The sequence below is a fragment of the Pleurodeles waltl genome, chromosome 10 (genome assembly GCF_031143425.1).
Source record: "Pleurodeles waltl isolate 20211129_DDA chromosome 10, aPleWal1.hap1.20221129, whole genome shotgun sequence".
Lineage (NCBI taxonomy): Eukaryota > Metazoa > Chordata > Amphibia > Caudata > Salamandridae > Pleurodeles > Pleurodeles waltl.
The window spans coordinates 220,902,373-220,926,685 of NC_090449.1; the positions used below are offsets into that span (position 1 = coordinate 220,902,373).

The 24,313-nt window shown below is 48.0% G+C and overlaps 1 protein-coding gene across 3 annotated transcripts in view; it reads right to left on the reverse strand.

Annotated features, from left to right (window-relative positions):
* Positions 1-24,313, reverse strand: part of ABCC1 (ATP binding cassette subfamily C member 1 (ABCC1 blood group)) — an 872,430-nt gene that overhangs the window by 168,406 nt on the left and 679,711 nt on the right. For all 3 annotated transcript variants that reach the window (XM_069210194.1, XM_069210193.1, XM_069210195.1), the window contains one exon: positions 12,306-12,505. In XM_069210194.1, coding sequence (XP_069066295.1) covers positions 12,306-12,505 — 200 coding nt within the window. The remainder of the gene's footprint in view (positions 1-12,305; positions 12,506-24,313) is intronic.

Genomic DNA, 24,313 nt, shown 5'->3' on the forward strand with positions numbered 1-24,313 from the left:
TTTGCTTGTGGTGGTTTATCCTTCTCTTGGAAAGCCAGTTTCCTTTTCATCCTTATAGGGGGGAGAGTTCTTATTTTCCCTGTCTCCTTTTGGATATGGAGCCTTCTCTGTGTATAATCTGGCTCCCCTGCCTCTACCTCCTGTTCAAATTTATGGCTTTGCATTTGTGTGGAAAGCCCTTGCTCCTCCGTGTAGGAACTTGTTTTCGGCTCCGAAGCCGGATGTTTCGGGATCAAAACCTTTTCCACCGTCTTTTTCGGCTCCGAAGCCACTTTTTTGTGTTTCGGTGTTCCGATCTCTCGGTGCCGTGTCATCTCGGTGCCGGTATCTCGATGTTGAGATTGTTCTCACCCGGTGTCTTGGGGCCAAGTCTTTTCTGTGCCGGTATCTTGACCGGAGTCGGATGATTTCGACACATGTGTCACCTTTTTCGGTGCCGATGGACGGTCACCGATTTTTTGGGTTAAGCCATGGCCTGCCGGCGGTGGCGTCCCCTGGGCTCTGATGATTTTAACTTGAGTTTTGGCCGGGGCTGTTTTACTCACGGTTTTTGGCGCCTGTTCTGTTTCGGCCTCGTCCGAGTTAGCAATGGAGAAGGTTTATTTTTCCTCGATGTCGTGGTGTCCTGACTGTCCCAACGCCATTTGAAGTCTTCTCGCTCTCCGGTCCCTCAGTGTTCTCCTCGATCAAAACGCTCGACAGGCCTCACAGGTATCCTCTTTGTGTTCAGGAGACAAACAAATTACAGACCAAATGTTGATCTGTGTAAGGATACTTGTTGTGGCATTCGGGGCAGAAGCGGAATGGGGTCCGTTCCATTAGTCTTGTAGACGCACGTGGTCGGGCCGACCAGGCCCCGCCGGGGAATCAAAACCCCGAAGGGCCACCGGAGCTCTTCAAGATTCGGTGTTGATCTGTGATAACTAACCCGATACCGAACGCAAACAATACCGTCGAATTTTTCAGATATCTAACTAACTTTCCGAACTGAAACACGGAGCGCAGAGGAACACGTCCGAACCCGATGGCGGAAAGAAAACAATCTAAGATGGAGTCGACGCCCAGGCGCAATGGTGCCGAAATGAGAGGAGTCCCTCAATCTCGTGACTCTAAAAGACTTCTTCTAAGAAAAACAACTTGTAACTCTCCGAGCCCAACACTAGATGGCGGGATATGCACAGCATGTATATCTGCAGCTACACATGCCATCGAACATACACACACACACACACACACACACACACAGAGAGAAAGAGAGAGTGATACAGATTTCTGTTTATGAACGAAATAAGCCCAACAATTATTTTTTTAAATCATTGTTGAGGAGGATACTGGGAGCACTGTTTGCTTGGTTCCGATACCCAAACTGATCGCTGATAATTATTTGAAAGTGGTGTCAATCCTGGAACCGTTCTACATCCAGAAACAGATGTTGAGCAGATCAATACATGATTACCACAAAGAGTACAGCAGGCGATAATGTGAAGTTTGTTTTAATCCAACATTCCTGACACTTTAATGTTCTGCCTTTTCGTGCTGCTGTCTGCAATCAAAACAAGCCACCCTGGCTCCCTACCCCTCCCCCAAAATACCCAAAACAGGAATGATTTAAAGAAAGAATGAATTTTGAATTGCATCTTGGACTGAAGGCCTAAAACTCTGGATCATGAAATCTTGCACATTGACAGGCTATAGCTTTATCGACGTACATTATAAGTGAAAAAACTGACATTAACATAAGCAGATCTGTATTTTAATTTGTAACATTCATATACATCACAGATGGGTTCTTAGCGCTACCGAAGTGAAAGAAGGATGTTGCTACTAGACAAGGAATAATATTTTTCTACTGAAAAACAGAAAGGGGAAATTAAATGTCTCCCAGTGCTGCAAGGAAGAGTATTCCAAATAGTCATCAATAGTACAGAAAAAAAGGTCAGCACCCGACCTTCTGCAAGTAATGGCTGCACTCCCAGGTCCTGCTTTAAAAACCTGCTGAGTTTTTTCATCTTGTCCCAAAGAACCTGAACTTAGAGCAGCCCAGCACTACTGTGCAAACAAGAGCTGCAAACACTAAAAAAAACAAAAAACAAAAAAAAACTCAAATCTTCTCTAAGAAGTCTAATTTATTATATGCATCAAAATCTAAAACTGTTTAGAGCAGGAGTCTTCAAACTTTGCTGTAACAAAAATCATGCCAGGCTACTAATACTATTAGTGTTGTACAAACAACTTTACATTAGTGTCCATCCTAAGCAAGACCTCCAGCGGTGGCTACCTCCGTGCATCAGCCTGGGTTAACAGTAGTAATGCAATTAAGGTTTTAGCAACTTGGAAAGTACATTTTAGAATGAAACAATGTTTTCCAAACTTCATCCTAAAACTCTGAAAATGCACACATTATCATTTTGAATAAGCACTTTTCAAGTTTAGAATGCATATAAATTACCTCAAGCAATATCCTCTAATTTAGTAGGCTGGGCTGCTCATAAGAGAGCTACTTACAGGCAGGGTAGCAGAAGAGTTACCAGTAGCTCAAGAGGTACTCCTTGAAGATGCCTGGTTTGGAGACTGTTAGCATCATTTCAGAGAAACCTGGCAGTCTGGAAGGAAGGGTATTTATATAGGCAAATTACAAGCATCAAGGGGCTAGAGGCCTAGTGATCCCACTTCTCAATTAAGAACCCACTTCCTGCAGGATGCACATTTCTCACTGGGTTGGCTGAACTACTCTTCTGGATCTATGCCCCTCCTGGACCGAAAAGGGCAATGGCTCAAAGTTGACTTATCTGTCCACAGAGAAATTCAAAGCTCCAGGGTCACAGCAAAACAAGCAGATGCCTAAACAACAAAATGATCTCACCATTTAGCTTCCTACAACCCAGATAAGGGAATTTGCAACATCATTCATGCCTTAATACTGCAGTGGCACAATCAAGTCCACCTCTTAAAGGGAGAGTGAGTAACTAACAATTGAGCCAGCAAGCAAAAACGAAGAGGCATTTTACTGGGATGAGCAAGGTGCCCACTTCTATGAAGTGAACAATTAAGGCCTTCTTGTACATAGTAAGTGAAAAAATATATATTTCCCTCCCCTAACTGTTCCACCATGAGAGCGTCACATAGTTCTGCACTCTGAAGTAGACTGAGAAGTTGGCAGGCAGTACTTGAAATCAATGGTGCCTGTGTAAAAATGGTAACGTGCACGTCGAGTACAACTAGCTTTTTATTAACCCAGTGCACTTAGGTCATGTCCTTAGAGGCAGAGCAGAAGAAAAACTATTTGTGGCAGTAGTGCAAAAACTAGATTGGAATATTTTTAATGGTGACCTAAAACCATTATGAAGAGCAGCAGGAAGAACGGGATCAGAGATGATTCTCCACTCATTAGAAAGTTTATTACAGAAGTACCTTTCTTCAGATGGATTCTTCTTCCTGCAAATTTCCCAAATGTTAAATAGATTCCAGAGTATTTACTTTCTCCCAGGGGGCACGTGTTAGAAAGTGGCACATGCCACAGGAAGTTGGCTCTGTATGTACTATTTCAAAGTAAGAAATAGCATGCACAGAGTCCAAGGGTTCCCCTTAGAGGTAAGATAGTGGCAAAAAGAGATAATTCTAATGCTCTATTTTGTGGTAATGTGGTCGAGCAGTAGGCTTATCAGTAGTGTTAAGCATTTGTTGTACACACACAAGCAATAAATGAGGAAAACACACTCAGACAATTCCAGGCCAATAGGTTTATATATTGAAAAATCTCTTTTCTTAGTTTATTTTAAGAACCACAGGTTCAAGATTTACAAACAATACTTTAAATGAAAGGTATTTCACTTAGGAACTTTGAATTAGCAAAATAGCATACACAGTTTTCACACAAATGGCAATAAGCTATTTTAAAACTAGACAGTGCAATTTTCAACAGTTCCTGGGGGAGGTAAGTGTTTGTTAGTTTTGCAGGTAAGTAAACCACCTACAGGGTTCAAAGTTGGGTCCAAGGTAGCCCACCGTTGGGGGTTCAGAGCAACCCCAAAGTTACCACACCAGCAGCTCAGGGTCTGTCAGGTGCAGAGGTCAGAGTGGTGCCCAAAACGCATAAGCTTCAATGGAGAAGGGGGTGCCCCGGTTCCAGTCTGCCTGCAGTTAAGTACCCGCGTCTTCGGAGGGCAGACCAGGGGGGTTTTGTAGGGCACCGGGGGACACACAAGTCAGCACAAAAAGTACACCCGCAGTGGCACGGGGGCGGCCGAGTGAAGTGTGCAAACAGGCATCGGGTTTGCAATGGAGTTCAATGGGAGACCCAGGGGTCTCTTCAGCGAAGCAGGCAGGCAAGGGGGGGGGGGCTCCTCGGGGAAGCCACCACCTGGGCAAGGGAGAGGGCCACCTGGGGGTCACTTCTGCACTGGAGATCGGATCCTTCAGGTCCTGGGGGCTGCGGGTGCAGTGTCTTTACCAGGCGTCTGGTTCTTTGAAGCAGGCAGTCGCAGTCAGGGGGAGCCTCTGGATTCCCTCTGCAGGCGTCGCTGTGGGGGCTCAGGGGGGGGGGGGGGGGGTCAACTCTGGTTACTCATGGGCTCGCAGTCGCCGGGGAGTCCTCCCTGTAGGGTTGGTTCTCCACAAGTCGAGCCGAGGGCATCGGGTGCAGAGTGCAAAGTCTCACGCTTCCGGCGGGAAACGTGTGTTCTTTCAAAGTTGCTTCTTTGTTGCAAAGATGTTTCTTCTTTGGAGCAGAGCCGCTTTCCTCAGGAGTTCTTGGTCCTTTTAGATGCAGGGTAGTCCTCTGAGGCATCAGAGGTCGCTGGACCCTGTGGAACGCGTCGCTGTTGCAGTTTTTCTTGAAGTGGGGAGTCAGGCCGGTTGAGCTGGGGCCAAAGCAGTTGGTGTCTCCGTCTTCAAAGCAGGGCTTTCAGGTCAGCAGTCCTTCTTTGTCTTAGGTAGCAGGAATCTATCTTGCTGTGTTCTGGGAGCCCCTAAATACTGAATTTAGGGGTGTGTTTAGGTCTGGGGGGTTCGTAGCCAATGGCGACTAGCCCTGAGGGTGGCTATACCCTCTTTGTCCCCTCCTCCCTGAGGGGAGGGGGGGAACATCCCTAATACTATTGGGGGAATCTTCCATCTGCAAGATGGAGGGTTTCTAAAAGTCAGAGTCAGCTCAGGACACCTTAGGGGCTGTCCTGACTGGCCAGTGACTCCTCCTTGTTTTTCTCATTATCTCCTCTGGCCTTGCCGCCAAAAGTGGGTCCGTGGCCGGAGGGGGCGGGCAACTCCAATAGCTGGAGTGCCCTGGGGTGCTGTAACAAAGGGGGTGAGCTTTTGAGGCTCACCGCCAGGTGTTACAGTTCTTGCAGGGGGAGGTGAGAAGCACCTCAACCAAGTACAGGCTTTGTTACTAGCCACAGAGTGACAAAGGCACTCTCCCCATGTGGCTAGCAACATGTCTGGTGTGTGGCAGGCTGCTAAAACCAGTCAGCCTACACGGGTAGTCGGTTAAGGTTTCAGGGGGCACCTCTAAAGTGCCCTCTGGGGTGTATGTTACAATAAAATGTACACTGGCATCAGTGTGCATTTATTGTGCTGAGAAGTTTGATACCAAACTTCACAGTTCTCAGTGTAGCCATTATGGTGCTGTGGAGTTCGTGCATGACAGACTCCCAGACCATATACTCTTATGGCTACCTTGCACTTACAATGTCTAAGGTTTGGCTTAGACACTGTAGGGGCATAGTGCTCATGCACGTATGCCCTCATCTATGGTATAGTGCACCCTGCCTTAGGGCTGTAAGGCCTGCTAGAGGGGTGACTTCTATACCTATAGGCATATACCTATAGGTATAGCTATACCTATAGGCAGTGTGAGGTTGGCATGGCACCCTGAGGGGGGGTGCCATGTCGACTTAGTCTTTTTATCCCCACTAGCACACACAAGCTGGCAAGCAGTGTGTCTGTGTTGAGTGAGGGGTCCCCAGGGTGGCATAAGACATGCTGCAGCCCTTAGAGACCTTCCCTGGCAGCAGGGCCCTTGGTACCAGGGGTACCAGTTACAAGGGACTTACCTGGATGCCAGGGTGTGCCAATTGTGGAAACAAAGGTACAGGTTAGGGAACGAACACTGGTCCTGGTGCCTGGTTAGCAGGCCTCAGCACACTTTCAAATCATAACTTGGCATCAGCAAAGGCAAACAGTCAGGGGGTAACCATGCCAAGGAGGCATTTCCTTACTCAACCCCTCTCCCCCCCCCCCCCCCCCCCCCAAACGAAAGAGGATGAGACTAACCTTTCCCAAGAGAGTCTTCATTTTCTAAGTGGAAGAACCTGGAAAGGCCATCTGCATTGGCATGGGTAGTCCCAGGTCTGTGTTCCACTATAAAGTCCATTCCCTGTAGGGAGATGGACCACCTCAACAGTTTTGGATTCTCACCTTTCATTTGCATTAGCCATCTGAGAGGTCTGTGGTCAGTCTGAACTACAAAGTGAGTCCCAAAGAGGTATGGTCTCAGCTTCTTCAGGGACCAAACCACAGCAAAGGCCTCCCTCTCAATGGCACTCCAACGCTGCTCCCTGGGGAGTAACCTCCTGCTAATGAAAGCAACAGGCTGGTCATGGCCATCATCATTTGTTTGGGACAAAACTGCCCCTATCCCATGTTCAGAGACATCAGTCTGCACAATGAACTGCTTGGAGTAATCTGGAGCCTTGAGAACTGGTGCTGTGCACATTGCCTGTTTCAGGGTGTCAAAGGCCTGTTGGCATTCTACAGTCCAGTTTACCTTCTTGGGCATTTTCTTAGAGGTAAGTTCTGTGAGGGCTGTCACTATAGATCCATATCCCTTCACAAACCTCCTGTAGTACCCAGTCAAGACAAGGAATGCCCTGACTTGAGTCTGGGTTTTTGGAGCTGCCCAGTCCAGAATAGTCTGGATCTTAGGCTGGAGTGGCTGGACTTGGCCTCCACCTACAAGGTGACCCAAGTAAACCACAGTTCCCTGCCCTATCTGGCATTTGGATGCCTTGATAGAGAGGCCTGTTGCTTGCAGGGCCTTCAAAACCTTCTTCAGGTGGACCAGGTGATCCTGCCAGCTGGAGCTAAAGTCAGCAATATCGTCAAGATAAGCTGCACTAAATGACTCCAAGCCAGCAAGGACTTGATTCACCAACCTTTTAAAGGTGACAGGGGCATTCTTTAAACCAAAGGGCATAACAGTAAACTGATAATGCCCATCAGGTGTGGATAATGCTGTCTTTTCTTTTGCTCCTGGTGCCATTTTGATTTGCCAGTAGCCTGCTGTCAAGTCAAGGGCACTTAAGTATTTGGCAGCATCTAGTTTGTCAATCAATTCATCTGCCCTTGGAATGGGATGGGCATCTGTCTTGGTGACAGAATTAAGTCCTCTGTAGTCCACACAAAACCTCATCTCTCTCTTTCCATCTTTGGTGTGAGGTTTGGGGACTAAGACCACTGGGCTAGCCCAGGGGCTGTCAGAGTGCTCAATGACTCCCGATTCCAGCATCTTGTGGACTTCCACTTTGATGCTTTCCTTAACTTGGTCAGACTGTCTGAATATTTTATTTTTGACAGGCATGCGGTCTCCTGTGTCCACATCATGGGTACACAGGTGTGTCTGACCAGGGGTTAGGGAAAAGAGCTCAGCAAACTGTTGCAGGACCTTCCTGCAGTCAGACTGCTGTTGGCCATAGAGGGTGTCTGAATAGATCACTCCATCAACTGACTCATCTTTAGGGTCTGTGGAGAGGAGATCAGGGAGAGGTTCACTCTCAGCTTCCTGGTCCTCATCTGTTACCATCAACAGATTCACATCTGCCCGGTCATGGAAGAGCTTGAGGCGGTTCACATGGATTACCCTTTTGGGGGTCCTGCTAGTGCCTAGGTCTACCATGTAGGTGACCTGACTCTTCTGTTCTAGCACTGGATAAGGGCCACAACATCTGTCCTGAAGTGCCCTGGGAGCCACAGGCTCCAGAACCCAGACTTTCTGCCCTGGCTGAAATTCAACCATAGCAGCCTTCTGGTCATACCAAAACCTCTTGAGCTGTTGGCTGGCCTCAAGGTTTTTACTTGCCTTTTCCATATACTCTGCCATCCTTGAACGTAGGCCTAGTACATAGTCCACTATATCTTGCTTAGGCTCATGAAGAGGTCTCTCCCAGCCTTCTTTCACAAGAGCTAGTGGTCCCCTTACAGGATGGCCAAACAGAAGTTCAAAGGGGGAAACCCTACTCCCTTCTGAGGCACCTCTCTGTAGGCGAAAAGCAGACATGGCAAGAGGACATCCCATCTCCTTTTGAGTTTTTCAGGGAGCCCCATGATCATGCCTTTCAATGTCTTGTTAAGCCTTTCAACCAGACCATTGGTTTGTGGATGGTATGGTGTGGTGAATTTGTAAGTCACCCCACACTCATTCCACATGTGTTTCAGGTATGCGGACATAAAGTTGGTACCTCTGTCAGACACCACCTCCTTAGAAAATCCCACTCTGGTAAAAATACCAAAGAGTGCTCTGGCTACTGCAGGGGCAGTAGTCGACCTAAGGGGAATTGCTTCAGGGTATCTAGTAGCATGATCCACTACTACTAGTATGTATTGGTTCCCTGAGGCTGTGGGAGGTTCAAGTGGACCCACTATGTCCACACCCACTCTTTCAAAGGGGACCCCCACCACGAAGTGGAATGAGGGGGGCCTTTGGGTGCCCACCTGTCTTACCACTGGCTTGACAGGTGGCACAGGAGACACAAAACTCCTTGACCTTCTGGGACATGTTGGACCAACAGAAGTGGTTGACTAACCTCTCCCACGTCTTTGTCTCCCACATGTGCAACCACTGCCAATGAAGGCATCACTAGAGAACCCTTATTCGCCTCTAAATGTATGTGACCAGAAGGATTCTGAAAGCAAGCAGACGCATCATGCACGCAGCCATCAGGACTAGAACATAAATTGCCTGTGCACTGGCGAAGCAGCTGGTTCTTTTGTTAGGCTGGCTTAAGTTAAATCTTTTGAAAACCCCCAAAAATTCAAAAAAACTGCCTGGCCCCCAGGACTGGTGACCCAAATATTGGGCCAATGATCCTCTACGATTTAACGTTCCCAAGGCTGTGTCACCCTGGTTTCTGAAGGGACGTGTCTCATTAAAAAGCATGTCCGTTAATCCTGCCTGCCTATCAATACGAGAACCAGGTTGATTTAAGCCATGCTTATCTTCATAAGGTACCGAAAGACCCCATGTCCATCGACACCCATCATGTTCAGGCCTGCCCACATAATATGCCTGGAGTATTCACGGCCATCTTTTATCACCAGAGCATAATTAACTTTGAGGTGGTCTGCCAGATTCAAAATCATCATGGCCACCAGCTTGCACAAAGTTTGATAATACCGCCCCAACTGGCAAGTGGCACTCCGAGGCCCAGGGGGAGGAGGGGTGGGAGGTGCGCCGGGTGGGGAGGACGGGTTGCAACTGCCTGTCAAGAACACTTTTAAGCCCAAAGGTTTTAACATTTTTAGTTCTCTGCATGGCAGAGCTGCGAGGAAAGAGTCAGCGTTCCATTTAGCACATAAGGAGCATTGCACCACTAGATTTCCTGGTACCAACTGGATGGACAGAAAAGCAGAGTCTCAAGGTGTGGATTACGTTTTAAGGCGGTTCATGAGTGAGTTTGTTCCATTCTGTCTTCACAGGTTCAAGCAGTGCCTCTTTAAATGGTAGCAAGTGAATTAGCCACAGTAGGCTACAGGACCTCGGTCAAAATATTAACCTTAGATTCCAAAGCCACACAAGGACAACTCCAATACATTTGCCGGCTGTCAGACAATATAGAAGGATGCTACTACCGGAGGAGGCAGCCTTATAAAACACTCCAATTTGGTCTCAGGGAACGTATCCAGTTCACTTGAGTTTTGTAAAGCCAGGGAGTCAGCAGTCTTCAATGACGGGGAAGTAGCAAACTGAGGGAAACAGCCTTTAACACAACAGCCAAACTTTGCCCTTAAGTTGGAATGTGACCATTACAAAAAATGCGACTTTACCACGCATGCCTTAGAGAAAGCAGTGTTAGACTTTTAAACTACACTACTCCAAAATCTAGCGCTTTCCCTAAGGCATGCCGTTGAAACAATATGTGTGGCAAAGGAATTTGTGGTTAAGACTCATTTGTTTTAGAAACTGCAGAGTAACGGCATGTGTGGTTAAGATATGTATTGTTCCAACACAACCACTAACTGACATCCGGTTACACTGTCCGTATTGTGAGAGACTGTTTTCTGCATTTGAATATGGTCTAAGTCGGAGCCAAAGATGTCAATACCTTAGCCTATCACACTGGTGTGTAGAGATGTCAGGGTGAAACCCAGCATATAAATCTACCCTTTTCAGGTGTCTTCTGAACCTCCCTTTTAGACTTCATTAAGACAGTCTGACTTGTTTTGTGGATGTGCGGGAACCTTTTATGATGATGGTGCTTCCGTTGACATAGCTGAGGGCACAACAGGTATCAACACTACAGGAGGGGTTATCATTGAGAGTCTTGGTGTCAGAGGTTTATCATAAGAAAAAAACATTGGGGGTGAATGGCACCATGGTAGGATCCACCACCAGGAACCCAAATGGAGTCCCAAACCAAGACATAGGGCCCGAGGTGCACCAAGGGGCCCTGAGGCACACAAAGGGGTACCACAGCCCACCTGAACATCTCCATCATAGCATGCAGAAAAAAGGCTGAGTCAGCCCCAGGCACCAGAAACTCCAGATAGGGCAGAGTCATGTGTGTTAGAGGCGGCACTGGGCCCAGAATAGGCCCTGTGGTACGTGCAGGAGTCACAGGCTTGGCCTTGCACCTTTTGATGGTCTTACAGTGCACATAAGGCAACACCTGTTGCATGAATTGTAGCCATGCTTTGGCCCCAAGCACCACAGGCACACTTCATGGGGATCAGAACTGGACATCTCTCCACTGCATGAATAACAGGGCTAGAATCACAGTCTTTTGTGGAGGAGACTGCCCTACATATTAGACCAAGTGATGTCAGCAGAAATGTGTGAAACTGTGAACAAAAACATGAATCAAAGATTAGCTCCAGACACATCAGGGGTGTGAGGGGGAAAAAAAGGAACAGATGTTGGGAGGTGGGGGAAGACTGCTATATGGCTCCAGTGATATCACTCCTGCATCACTTCTAGATCCAAGATAGAACCTGCATCCCTAAACAGAGCGGGAAAGTTGCGAAGAATGTCTATATTTAGTCTGGAGCATGGAAACATACAACAGGGGAGGAACTGTAAGGTAGAACAATCCGTCAGATAGCGCTCCGTAGGGGGTGGAATGATGCAACAAACAACCAGCATCATGATGGTAAGAGAGATGCTCCTCTAAGTTGATCTAGGATGAAACTGTCAATGTCTCAAGCCAATGACTGAAGAGGATGGTCCTGAGGTGGCCGGCCAAACACACATGCGCACTGAGAGGAGTGCACTCCACCCTCTCTCCATGTCATCCCCCATGGCCCGGCCCCTTGAAAAATAAAACAATAATAAATGTTTATTATTGTTTTATTTATTTTTCAATTTGCAGCTACTGGCTGAAGGAGTGGGAGGGTTGTGTGTGACCCTCCTCCACCGCTATGTGTTGCTGTAGTGGGGCCAACCATTAAGGCAATTAAATTACAGTGGGAGAGCGAAGAAGTATACTTGCATTCTACAAAGGGTTTACACATTATTGAGGACGTGACCCTGCCTAAACCAGATTTTACAGTGACAAACCCGATGCAGATCAGTCACCGACATCATGCGGTGACGGTCCTCGCACAGCTTGAAACCAGTCTTCAGTCACAAAAACTCAACAAAGTGGTCGAAGTCGGTCAAAAAGAGACCAGGGTAGCTCTCTCCAGATCAGCGCGTGGCATGGAAAGAAAAGAACTGACGTCACTGCGCGAAGGCGGCATCTATGTACTACTCCTGACGTCATTACTGCGCCAGCGCAGTTGACCGACGCCACCTACCTACACACAACGGTGTTGCTCGAAGAAACATTTCTGGATCCAGTCGGACGTCTGGGGGAAATTCTAAGGTAAGGAATCTGCAACTAGAAGTCTCTATCAGATACAATACACAGAAGCCACCATTTTGTCAATTAGATTAGATGGTACATCAGGTTTTGAAGGCATTAACACACTTGTATTTGCTTTTTTCACAGCGTTACATCGGATGTCGACATGCGCAGTTCTTACTCCTTTAGCACTCTGATTCTTCTCGTAATCAACGGCATTATAATAAATACACTTCATTTAATAAGCCTTACCTGTTTGCAACAATACTAGGGTAATATGCTTTCTGATTTTCATCAACCTTTAAATCACTTAATTGCATAAATCGCTTTTGCTCTTCAAAGGCTCTGATGACGCTAATACCAAGGAGAGTTTCACTGAAGTGAGAATATACTGGTGAACGGCTGACAGATTCAAGGCGTTTCAGCTGGCGGGAAGTAGCCACATAAAATCTCTGAAAAGTTGAAAAAGGATTAACATTTCAGTCGTACAGTATATTTAAAATTAAGCAGCATTTTCTGCTGATAATATTTTCTAGCGTTCTTACTTTTTTTTACATCTATGTGAGCATTTCAATTTAGATTAGCACTCATTGGTTAAATTACATATTTACAACGTCTAACACAAAAACAACAAAAATATAAAAATGAACACAATTAATTAAATGAAACCACATTCCTAAGTAACAAGAAAATCACAGCCTGAACTTAATCTGCTAACTTAAATATCACCTTGGATCTTAATTCATTCCATTAAGCAACAGTGTTTAACCCGAATAAATAATCTGGAATTAAAGACCTGTGAAATCTCAACACTTCAGGGCACAGCTGGCTGCTGCTGAACCCAACTGAAACATGGATTTTGCCTGCTAGAGTTAACCGCGAGATGCACAAATTTATATGAAAGGGCCTAGTTTTATCCCAAAATCTGGCACCCTGTGGAAGCCAATGGAGTCACAAAAGGATAAATGTTATGTTCGAGGTTTCTGGCACCTAAATGCCATCAGAATCAACACTATCTTTTGGGACAGAAGAGTGATTATGACAGAGCAAACATGCAATACCAAAACCTTACACAATTAGCAAATCAGGTAACATAATATAACGTTTCAGAAAGGTGTTAATAAAACCTACTATTTTTCTTTAACCCCTTGTGTGCCCTGGACAAGCTGGTCTTGCCCTCGGCCAAGGTTGCCGTGTACTGCACTGGGCCCACAGGGGGTGCGCGCTAGCACTCCTCCCGTAGGCACCCCACCCACACCCCCCATATCATGGATGGAAGGGGAATCGCTCACAGCACGCAAACGTCATCAAATGCTGCCGGGGACACAGTGGACGCCATCTGCTTTGGAGAGAGGACCCAAAATAGGTGAGTACTTCTCCTGGGGCGGTTGAAACAGACACAGGGTGGAAACGAAAGAGTTTTTCCATTCCCCCGGTGCTTTTTTTCAATGGATTCCTGCACCACTAGGCACCAGGGATGTGTTTTTGTTTATTTTGGGGAGGCAAGGGTCGCTACCATGGGGGCATTATTATATCTGTATTTTAGGATAAAGCCACACTTTGTTTATTACTTATTTTAGGCAGTGGTGGTTGTTGTTGGCACATTTGTCAAGTTACACTTCTTAGAAAGGGTCATGGCTAGCCGCAGAGTGACTGCTCTTCTAACAATGATTATCAGACTGACTCCGCATCGGAGGCAGAGGAGGAAGTGGGAGATTCTGGCAGTGAGTTTTCTGTCCGAGAGGAATTTTCTGATGAGGAAGCCACTCACAGTGCAGATGAAGGGCCTGTTTTAGAGGACGACACTGATACGCCAATAGTGCAGCAGCCTGGGGCTTAAAGGTTTCCACTGGAAGACATGACAACTAGTTTACCATAAACATGGAGCAGCCACAGTTGCCTGCCTTTACTGGTTACCCAGGGTGTAGAGGGAATACAGAAAACTTTTTGCCTGTCAGTTTCTTTGAGTTGTTTATGGACGATGTATTTTTGGAAGAGATTGTTGAGCAGAATAATTTGTATGCGGAGCAGTATTTGAGGGACAACGCTGCCAGACTTAGGCCTCAGTCTAGAGCTGCCCAGTGGATTCCCACAAATCTGGAAGAGTTGAAAAAGTTCTTGGGTTTGAATTTTTTGATGGGGTATGCTAAGGAAGCAGTCACTTTCTTCTTACTGGTCTACTAGTCCCTTGATGGCAACGGCTATATTTCCTGCAACCATGACTTGTAATCGGTATTTGCTGCTTCTTCGGATGCTGCATTTTGTTGACAATGCTTTAGCCTTGCCACAAGATCACTGTGATTGTTACCGTCTTTTTAAGATCAAGCCTGTCTTTGATCATTTTGTAGATCGATTTTCAGAGGTGTATGTTCCAGGCAAAAAATAAGTGTGGACGAGTTTTTGGTCCTGTTCAAGAGGCGTTTGTTTTTAAGCAGTACATTCCTAGGAAGAGGGCACGGTATGGAATTAAGATGTATATGCTGTCTGAAAATAGTACAGAATGTGTGTATAATTTCCGGGTCTACACTGGTAGGGATTCCAGTATTGACCCCACTGGTTGTCCGCCCACTTTTGGAGTTAGTGAGAAAATTGTGTGGGAACTTGGGAGACGACTGTTTAACAAAGGTCACCATTTGTACGTAGATAACTTCTACACTGGAGTGTGGTTCAATGAATTGTTCAGAGTAGACACTGTTGCTTGTGGCACAATCCATTCTACGCAGAAAGGCTATCCAAGCAAGCTTGTCTGTAAAAAAAAACTTGAGAGGGGACAGTGCAGTGCCTTGCGTAATAATGAGCTGCTAGCTCTCACATTTTCAGACAGGAGGGATGTGTACATGCTAACTACCATCCATGATGAGTCTTTCCCCTGTGATTGTCTGGGGCCAGGTTGCGGAAGTGCGCAAACCTGCGTGCATTTAGGACTATAATAAGCACATGGGTGGTGTTGATAGAGTAGATCAGAGGTTGGAACCTTACACTGCTCTTCGTCAGTCTTACGTGTGGAATAAAAAGGTGGCCACCCATTTGTTTTATTTAGCAACTTTTAATGCTTTTATTGTGTTCAAGGATTGTTCCCCTGACTCAAGGATCAAATTTGTTAAATTTCAGAGAGCCTTATTGTGGTGGTGGATTATTGTGGTCAGGGTGTGGCTAGATTAAAAGATCGCCACTTTCCTGATCATATTCCTCCCACTCCCAAAAAAAGACTAGCCCACTGAGAAATGTAAAGTCTATGCCCGAAGAGTTATCTGGAGGAAGAGCCAGATGTACTGCCCTGACTGTCCTACAAAGCCTGGGCTGTGTGTGGCTGGCTGTTTCAGGAGTTATCACACCCAGAAAAATTACTGGGAACTACATTGAGCGTAACCGGCCTGTTTTATATTTTCATATGTTCAGTTTCAATGTTGGCTTTACTGTCATGCATTTAGTTAGAATTTGTGTGTTTGTAGTTTTGTACTCATTTCTAATTATTAGTGGTTTCTTTGTTGTTTAAAAAAAAATATTTCACAGCGGTGTGCGTGGAGTGGCGCTTGGCTGGCAGTGTGCATGGAGTGCCGCTTGGCTGGCGGTGTATATAGTGACTTGCTGTTGGCCACTGCAACACACTTCCAACCAAACGACAGTCAACACACTCCCATTTGCTGGTGTGAATGCTGGATCAAGCATGTGGGTGTATGAAAGTGATAGGCCCAAGAATTGTGCGGTTTGTTGATGCAAGTATTGTAATGTGCTGGGCCCGTGGCTGGCGGCATGGCTGGTCTTGTGTGTATGAAAGGTGCGTGAATGGACTGTAAACCGGTTGGTGCCTTGACGTACAAGTTACTTACCTTCGGTAACGAAATATGTGGTAGAGACAGTCTAGTTGCAGATTCCTTAGCTTTGAATTTTCCCAGGTGTCAGACTGGATCCTGAGAATTCTCTTCGAGCAGTACCTCTGCGAGCGTCAGGTGGCATCGGTCTTCTCCGCAGGCATCGTTGGCGTCGTGCTCGACGTGATGAATTTGCGGTCGTATATAGGTGCCACCCCGGCGCGCTGACGGCAGTTTCTTTTCACGACTTCCCACGCCAGTAGCAGGGAGCCATGAAGAACACAGAGTGGTGCGCCAAAACTAGAGCCCTCAAGGGAAAGTTTCTGTCCCTAGAAACCAGTTCGCAGTGTGGGGAGGATTGGCGGGTCGGTGAGGAATCTGCAACTAGCATATGTCTCGAACAGATATTTCATTACCGAAGGTAAGTAACTTGTACATCTGATAGACACTTCTAGTTGCAGATTCCTTACCACTGATTAGATCCTCGATCATTACCATCCCGGTGGTGGGACACGAAAAAGTCCTGCAAGACAGAACAGCCAAAGTAGCCATCCCTTTGGATCCAATTGTCCAGGCAGTAGTGCTTGGTAAACGTGTGCAGAGATGCCCATGTTGCTGCCTGACAAATACCCAGGACTGAACGCCCTGTGATAGCACTGTGGTAGCAGCAGTAGCTCTGGTGGAGTGAGCTCGCAAACCTTCAGGGGGTTGCTTTTTAGCCAGAGCATAGCACATTTTGATGCATAAGAGTACCCATCTTTAAATGGTCCTCTTCTGCACCACCTTCCCCTTCTTTGCACCCACATATACCACAAAGAGTTGATCGTCCACCCGGAAGTCTTTGGTATGATCAAGATAGAATGCCAACGCTCTTTTTGGAGCCGGTGGAGTCTCTCCTCTTCATGAGAGGGATGTGGGGGGGGGGGGGGGGGAGGAGGAGTTGGAGACTGCTACTGCTCGAAGAGCCAGGTCTTGAGGAGTCTTCTGAAGGCGAGTAGGTCTTGAGTCTGTCGGAGGTAGGTAGGGAGCGTGTTCCAGGTCTTGGCGGCGAGGTAGAAGAAGGATCTGCCGCCGGAGGTGGTTCGTTGGATGTGGGGGACGGTGGCGAGGGCGAGGCTCGTGGATCGCAGTTGTCGGGTCGACGTGTAGAAATTGAGTCTCTCGTTGAGGTAGGTGGGGCCGGCGTTGTGGAGTGCTTTGTGTGCGTGGGTGAGGAGCTTGAAGGTGACCCTTTTGTCGACGGGAAGCCAGTGGAGCTCTTTGAGGTGAGGGGTGATGTGGCGGCTGTGGCGGGGTGCGTTGGTGATGAGTCGGGCTGAGGCGTTTTGGATGCATTGGAGCCGTTAGACTTTTTTGCTGGGATTCCTGCATAGAGTGCGTTGCCGTAGTCCAATCTGCTGCTGACGAGGGCGTGGGTCACAGTCTTCCTGGTGTCGGTCGGGATCCACTTGTTGTAGCAGGAGGAGGTGACGGCGCTGACTTGTCTGTCCATGAGAGTGCGGAGTCTAGGATGAATCCCAAGTTGCGGGCGTGGTCTGTGGGCGTCGGAGCCGTTCCAAGGGTGGTGGGCCACCATGAGTCGTTCCAGGCGGAGGGGGATGTCCAGAGGATGAGGATTTCTGTCTTGTCGGTGTTGAGTTTCAAGCGGCTATTTCTCATCCAGTTGGCGACTGCTTTCATTCCTTTGTGGAGGTTGGCTTTGGCGGTGGCGGGGTCGTTGGTGAGGGAGAGGATGAGCTGGATGTCATCGGCGTAGGTGATGATGTTGAGGTCGTGACGGCGGGCCACTTGTGCGAGGGGGGCCATGTAAATGTTGAACAGCATTGGGCTCAGGGAGGAGCCCTGGGGGACACCGCAGATGATGTTGTTGGCTTCTGAGCGGTAGGGTGGGAGGCAGACGGTCTGTGTTCTGCCAGAGAGGAAGGATGAGGTCCAGGCTAGGGCTTTTTCCTGGATGCCGGCTTCTTGGAGGCGTGATAGTAGGGTGCAGTGGCAGACCGTGTCGAAGGCTGCTGAGAGGTCTAGGAGGATGAGGGCGGAGGTCTCGCCATGGTCGAGTTGGTGTCTGATGTCATCTGTGGCGGCGGTCTCGGTGCTGTGGTTGCGTCTAAATCTGGTTTGTGAGGGGTCGAGGACGTTGTTGTCTTCGATGTGGCTTGTCAGTTGAGGGTTGACGATCTTTTCTGTGACTTTTGCTGGGTAGGGGAGGAGGGAGATGGGGCGGAAGTTCTTGAGGTCGGCTTTGGGTTTCTTGAGGAGGGCGTTGATGTCTGCGTGCTTCCAGCTTTCCGCGAAGGTGCCTGTTTCGAAGGAGGCGTTGATGATCTTGCGGAGTTGAGGTGCGATGAGAGAGTCGGCTTTGTTGAAGATGTGGTGGGGGCAGGGGTCAGTCGGTGATCCGGAGTGGATAGAGTTCACGATTTTGCTTGTTGCGTCGACGTTGGACCAGGCGGTGATGGGGTTGGCGATGCTTGGGTTCGAGGTGGTGACGGAGGTGGGCGTGGTCGGGGTGTTAAAGCTGCTGTGGATGTCGGCGATCTTGCTGTGGAAAAAGCGGCGAGGGAGTCGCAAAGTTCCTGAGAGGGCGGGATGTCGTTGACGTTGGCGCTGGGGGTGGACAGTTCCTTTACGATGTGGAAGAGCTCTTTGCTGTCATGAGCGTTGTTGTCTAGGCGGTCTTTGAAGGAGGACCTCTTGGTGGTCCTGATGAGGTGGTGGTGTCGGCGGGTGGCGTCTTTGAGGGTTACGTGGTTGTCCAGTGTGCGTTCTTGGAGCCATTTCTTTTCCAGTTTCCTGCAGGCGCGTTTGGAGGCCAGGAGTTCGCCGGTGAACCAGGAGGCTTTCTTGCTGGCGAGGTTGCTGGGGGGTTTCTTCAGTGTGGCGAGGACGTTGGCGCAGTTTTTGATCCATTGTCTGAAGTTGCATGCTGCGGTGTCTGGGTCGGTGAGCTCGTTTGGTGGGTTCTGGGAGAGGGTGCTGAGAAGTTGTTCTTTGGCGATTTTGCCCCAGTTGCGGCGGGGGAGTTGGCGGCTGTCGTGGTGTGCGGTGTTTTTGTTGTAGGTGAAGTGGATGCAGTGGTGGTCGGTCCAGTAGGGTTCCGTGGTGCCTTTGAAGGTAACGTGGTCGCTGGTGGAGAAGATGGCATCCAGTGTGTGTCCGGCGGCGTGGGTTGGTGACGTGACGAGTTGTCCGAGTCCGAGGTTCTTGAGGTTGCTGATCAGCGTGGTGGAGTTGCGGTCGTTGTTGTTCTCGAGGTGAAAATTGAGGTCCCCGAGGAGGATGTAGTCCGTGGATGCGAGTGCGTGGGTGCTTGCGAGGTCGGCGATGGTGCCGCAGAACTGGGCCCGTGGACCGGGGGGTCTGTAGGTGAGCGTACCTCTGAGGGTGGTGCTGGGGTTGGTGTGGATCCGGAAGTGTAGAAGCTCTGCGGTGTTGAAATGCTCGTCGGTGTGGGTGGTGATCTTGAGGGAGGATTTGTGGATGATGGCGAGTCCTCCTCCGTAGCCGTTGGTGCGGTCCCCGCGGGAGATCTTGTATCCGTCTGGGATGGCGATGGCGATGTCTGGCACAGATAAGTCATTTCACCATGACTCGGTCAGGAAGGCTACGTCAGGGGCGGTGCTGTCGAGTAGGTCCCAGAGTTCTACGGCGTGTTTGCGTGCGGAGCCGATGTTGAGGAGTATGCAGTGGAGGTGGTTCGGTCTGGTGGTCGTTGGTTTGGAGGTTCGGTCGCAGGAGAAGTGGCAGTTGCGGCAGGCGAAGGGTCCGTGGGTGTGCTTCGGGGCGGCTTGGTAGCAGTGTTGGTCTCGGCCGTTGTTGAGTGCGTGGAGGGAGGCAGCGTCGTAGCTGAGCCTGGGCGTTGTGCGGTGCGGGGTCCAGGGGTCCTGGCGCGGGCCGGGCGCAGACGGGCTTGCCTCTGGCGCGGTCGCGCAGCGACCTGCATTAAGAGGGGGTGGAGGGAGGAGGAGGAGCTGGGGGGTGGGGCCGAAGCGGCGGGAAAACGGGCGAGGGATCGGCGAGTAGGGGGGGAGGGGTGAAAAAACCGCTAGGTAGCTAGAGGGGGAGGTGGGAGGGCAGGGGGTGTAGGCTGGGAGAAAAGAGTCAGGGAAGCGGGCGGATGGCGCTGGATTGAGGGCGGGGGGGTCAGTGGCGGAGGGAGACGCGCAAGGGGAGAGAGCAAAATGAAAATGTCACTTACCCAGTGTACATCTGTTCGTGGCATTAGTCGCTGCAGATTCACATGCTGTGCATAGTCCGCCGTCTGGTGTTGGGTCGGAGTGTTACAAGTTGTTTTTCTTCGAAGAAGTCTTTTCGAGTCACGAGACCGAGGGACTCCTCCTCCTTTGTTTCCATTGCGCATGGGCGTCGACTCCATCTTAGATTGTTTTCCCCGCAGAGGGTGAGGTAGGAGTTGTGTATGTTAGTAATACTGCCCATGCAATGGAATGAATAAGTATGTACAAAATAAAGTTTAAGTAATATATTTACAAATGTACAAATGTTGAAGATTACTTCCAAACGGCTACAGGCTCCCGGGGAGGCGGGTGGGCGCATGTGAATCTGCAGCGACTAATGCCACGAACAGATGTACACTGGGTAAGTGATATTTTCAGTTCGGTGGCATGTGTAGCTGCAGATACACATGCTGTGCATAGACTAGTAAGCAGTTATCTCCCCAAAAGCGGTGGCTCAGCCTGTAGGAGTGGAAGTAGTTTGAAATAAAGTTCTGAGTACGGCTTGACCTACTGTGGCTTGTTGTGCGGATAGCACGTCTACAGTCATGCTTAGTAAATGTGTGGGGCGTAGACCATGTGGCCGCCTTACATATTTCGTTCATTGGAATATTTCCTAGGAAGGCCATGGTAGCGCCTTTCTTTCTGGTTGAGTGTGCCTTTGGTGTAATGGGCAGCTCCTTCTTTGCTTTAAGGTAGCAGGTTTGGATACACTAAACTATCCATCTGGCTATACCCTGTTTTGATATTGGGTTTCCTGTATGAGGTTTTTGAAATGCAATAAACAGTTGTTTTGTTTTCCTAATTAGTTTTGTTCTGTCAATGTAGTACATTAGTGCTCTTCTGATGTCTAATTTATGTAGTGCCCTTTCAGCTACTGAGTCTGGCTGTGGAAAGAACACTGGTAGTTCTACTGTTTGATTTAAGTGGAACGGTGAAATAACTTTTGGTAAAAATTTAGGATTTGTTCTTAGAACTACCTTATTTTTGTGTATTTGAATAAAAGGTTCCTGTATAGTAAACGCTTGAATTTCGCTTACTCTTCTTAGAGATGTAATGGCAACGAGAAATGCAACCTTCCACGTTAAGAATTGCATTTCGCAAGAATGCATGGGTTCGAAAGGTGGACCCATGAGTCTTGTTAAAACGATGTTGAGGTTCCATGAAGGAACAGGTGGTGTTCTTGGTGGTATAATTCTTTTTAGGCCTTCCATAAACGCTTTAATGACAGGTATCCTAAATAGTGAAGTTGAATGGGTAATCTGCAGGTATGCAGAAATTGCCGCGAGGTGTATCTTTATGGAAGAGAACGCCAGATTTGATTTCTGCAAATGTAGTAAGTATCCTACTACATCCTTTGGAGATGCATGTAATGGTTGAACTTGATTACTATGGCAGTAGCAAACAAACCTTTACCATTTACTTGCATAGCAGTGTCTAGTGGATGGCCTTCTAGCCTGTTTTATGACCTCCATACATTCTTGGGTGAGGTTTAAATGTCCGAATTCTAGGATTTCAGGAGCCAGATTGCTAGATTCAGCGATGCTGGGTTTGGATGCCTGATCTGTTTGTGTTGTGTTAGCAGATCTGGCCTGTTGGGTAGCTTGACATGGGGTACTACTGACATGTCTAGTAGTGTTGTGTACCAGGGTTGTCTTGCCCATGTTGGTGCTATTAGTATGAGTTTGAGTTTGTTTTGACTCAATTTGTTTACTAGATATGGAAGGAGAGGGAGAGGGGGAGGGGGAAAAGCGGACGCAAATATCCCTGACCAATTCATCCATAGAGCATTGCCTTGAGACTGCTGGTGTGGGTGCCTGGATGCGAAGTTTTGGCATTTTGCGTTCTCTTTTGTTGCAAATAGGTCTATTTGAGGTGTTCCCCAAATTTGGAAGTAAGAGTTTAGAATTTGGGGGTGAATCTCCCATTCGTGTACTTGTTGGTGATCCGAGAGAGATTGTCTGCTAGCTGATTCTGGATCCCTGGAATAAACTGTGCTATTAGGCGAATGTGGTTGTGAATTGCCCATTGCCATATCTTTTGTGCTAGGAGACACAGCTGTGTCGAGTGTGTTCCCCCCTGTTTGTTTAGATAATACATTGTTGTCATGTTGTCTGTTTTGACAAGAATGTATTTGTGGATTATGATGGGTTGAAATGCTTTTAACGCTAGGAATACTGCTAACAATTCGAGGTGATTTATATGAAGCCTTTTTTGATGTACGTCCCATTGTCCTTGGATGCTGTGTTGATTGAGGTGTGCTCCCCACCCTGTCATGGAAGCATCTGTGGTTATCACGTATTGTGGCACTGGGTCTTGGAAAGGCCGCCCTTTGTTTAAATTTATACTGTTCCACCATTGAAGCGAGATGTATGTTTGGCGGTCTATCAACACCAGATCTAGAAGTTGACCCTGTGCATGTGACCATTGTGATGCTAGGCACTGTTGTAAGGGCCTCATGTGCAATCTTGCGTTTGGGACAATGGCTATGCATGAGGACATCATGCCTAGGAGTTTTAACACCATCTTTGCATGTATTTTTTGTGTTGGATACATGGCTCGTATGACTTTGTGAAAATTTTGAACCCTTTGTGGACTTGGAGTGGCAATCCCTTTTATTGTGTTGATTGTCGCTCCTAAGTATTGCTGTGTTTGGCACGGCAGAATGTGTGTTTTTGTATAGTTGATGGAGAACCCTAGTTTGTAGAGGGTTTGTATGACATAATCTGTGTGGTGTGAACACCTTGTTAGGGAGTTGGTTTTGATTAGCCAATCGTCTAGGTAGGGGAACACGTGTATTTGCTGCCTTCTGATATGTGCAGCAACTACTGCTAGACATTTTGTAAAGCCTCTCGGTGCAGTTGTTATACCAAACGGCAACACTTTGAATTGGTAATGTATTCCCTTGAATACGAACCTTAGGTATTTCTTGTGCGAGGGATGTATCGGTATGTGGAAATACGCGTCTTTTAGATCTAAGGTTGTCATGTAGTCTTGCTGTCTCAACAGTGGTAACACGTCCTGTAGCGTGACCATGTGAAAATGTTCCGATTTGATGTAGGTGTTTAGTATTCTGAGATCTAAGATTGGTCTCAGTGTTTTGTCTTTCTTTGGTATTAGAAAGTACAGTGAGTAAACTCCTGTGTTTCTTTGTGGACCTGGTACGATTTCTATTGCGTCTTTTTGTAGTAATGCTTGAACTTCCAGATCTAGCAGGTCTAAATGCTGTTTTGACATCTTTTGTGCTTTTGGTGGGACGTTTGGAGGGAATTGGAGAAATTCTATGCAATAACCATGCCGGATAATTGCTAAGACCCAAGTGTCTGTTGTTATCTCCTCCCAAAATTTGTAGAACTGGCTTAGTCTTCCCCCCACTGGTGTTGTGTGAAGGGGTTGAGTGACTTGTGAGTCACTGTTTGTTTGGCGGGGTTTTGGGACCCTGAAATTTTCCCCGGTTTCTAGGGAATTGTCCCCCTCTGTATTGGCCCCGAAAGCCTCCCCTTTGGTACTGTCCCTGGTAGGTAGACGGTGTTGTTTGTGAGGTACTGGCTTGTGTGGCTTGACCTCGAAACCCCCCTCTGAAGGTTGTTTTACGAAAGGTCCCGAAAGTGCCTCTGCCCTGCGGGGAGTAGAGTGCGCCCATGGCCTTAGCTGTGTCTGTGTCTTTTTTCAATTTCTCAATTGCCGTGTCAACTTCGGGTCCAAACAATTGCTGCTCATTGAACGGCATATTGAGCACTGCCTGTTGTATCTCGGGCTTGAAGCCGGATGTGCGCAACCATGCATGCCTCCTTATGGTTACCGCGGTGTTAATTGTTCTTGCAGCTGTATCCGCTGCATCCATAGAGGAACGTATTTGGTTGTTGGAGATATTTTGTCCCTCCTCAACCACTTGTTTTGCCCGTTTCTGGAGTTCTCTGGGTAGATGCTCGATGAGATGCTGCATCTCGTCCCAATGGGCTCTGTCATAACGCGCTAGGAGCGCCTGCGAGTTAGCGATGCACCACTGGTTTGCAGCTTGTACTGCAACCCTTTTCCCAGCTGCGAACTTGCGGCTCTCTTTGTCCGGAGGTGGTGCGTCGCCTGATGTGTGCGAGTTGGCCCTTTTACGAGCAGCTCCTACTACAACTGAATCTGGTGGCAGTTGTGATGTGATAAAAGCAGGGTCCGTGGGCGGTGCTTTATATTTTTTCTCCACCCGTGGAGTTATCACTCT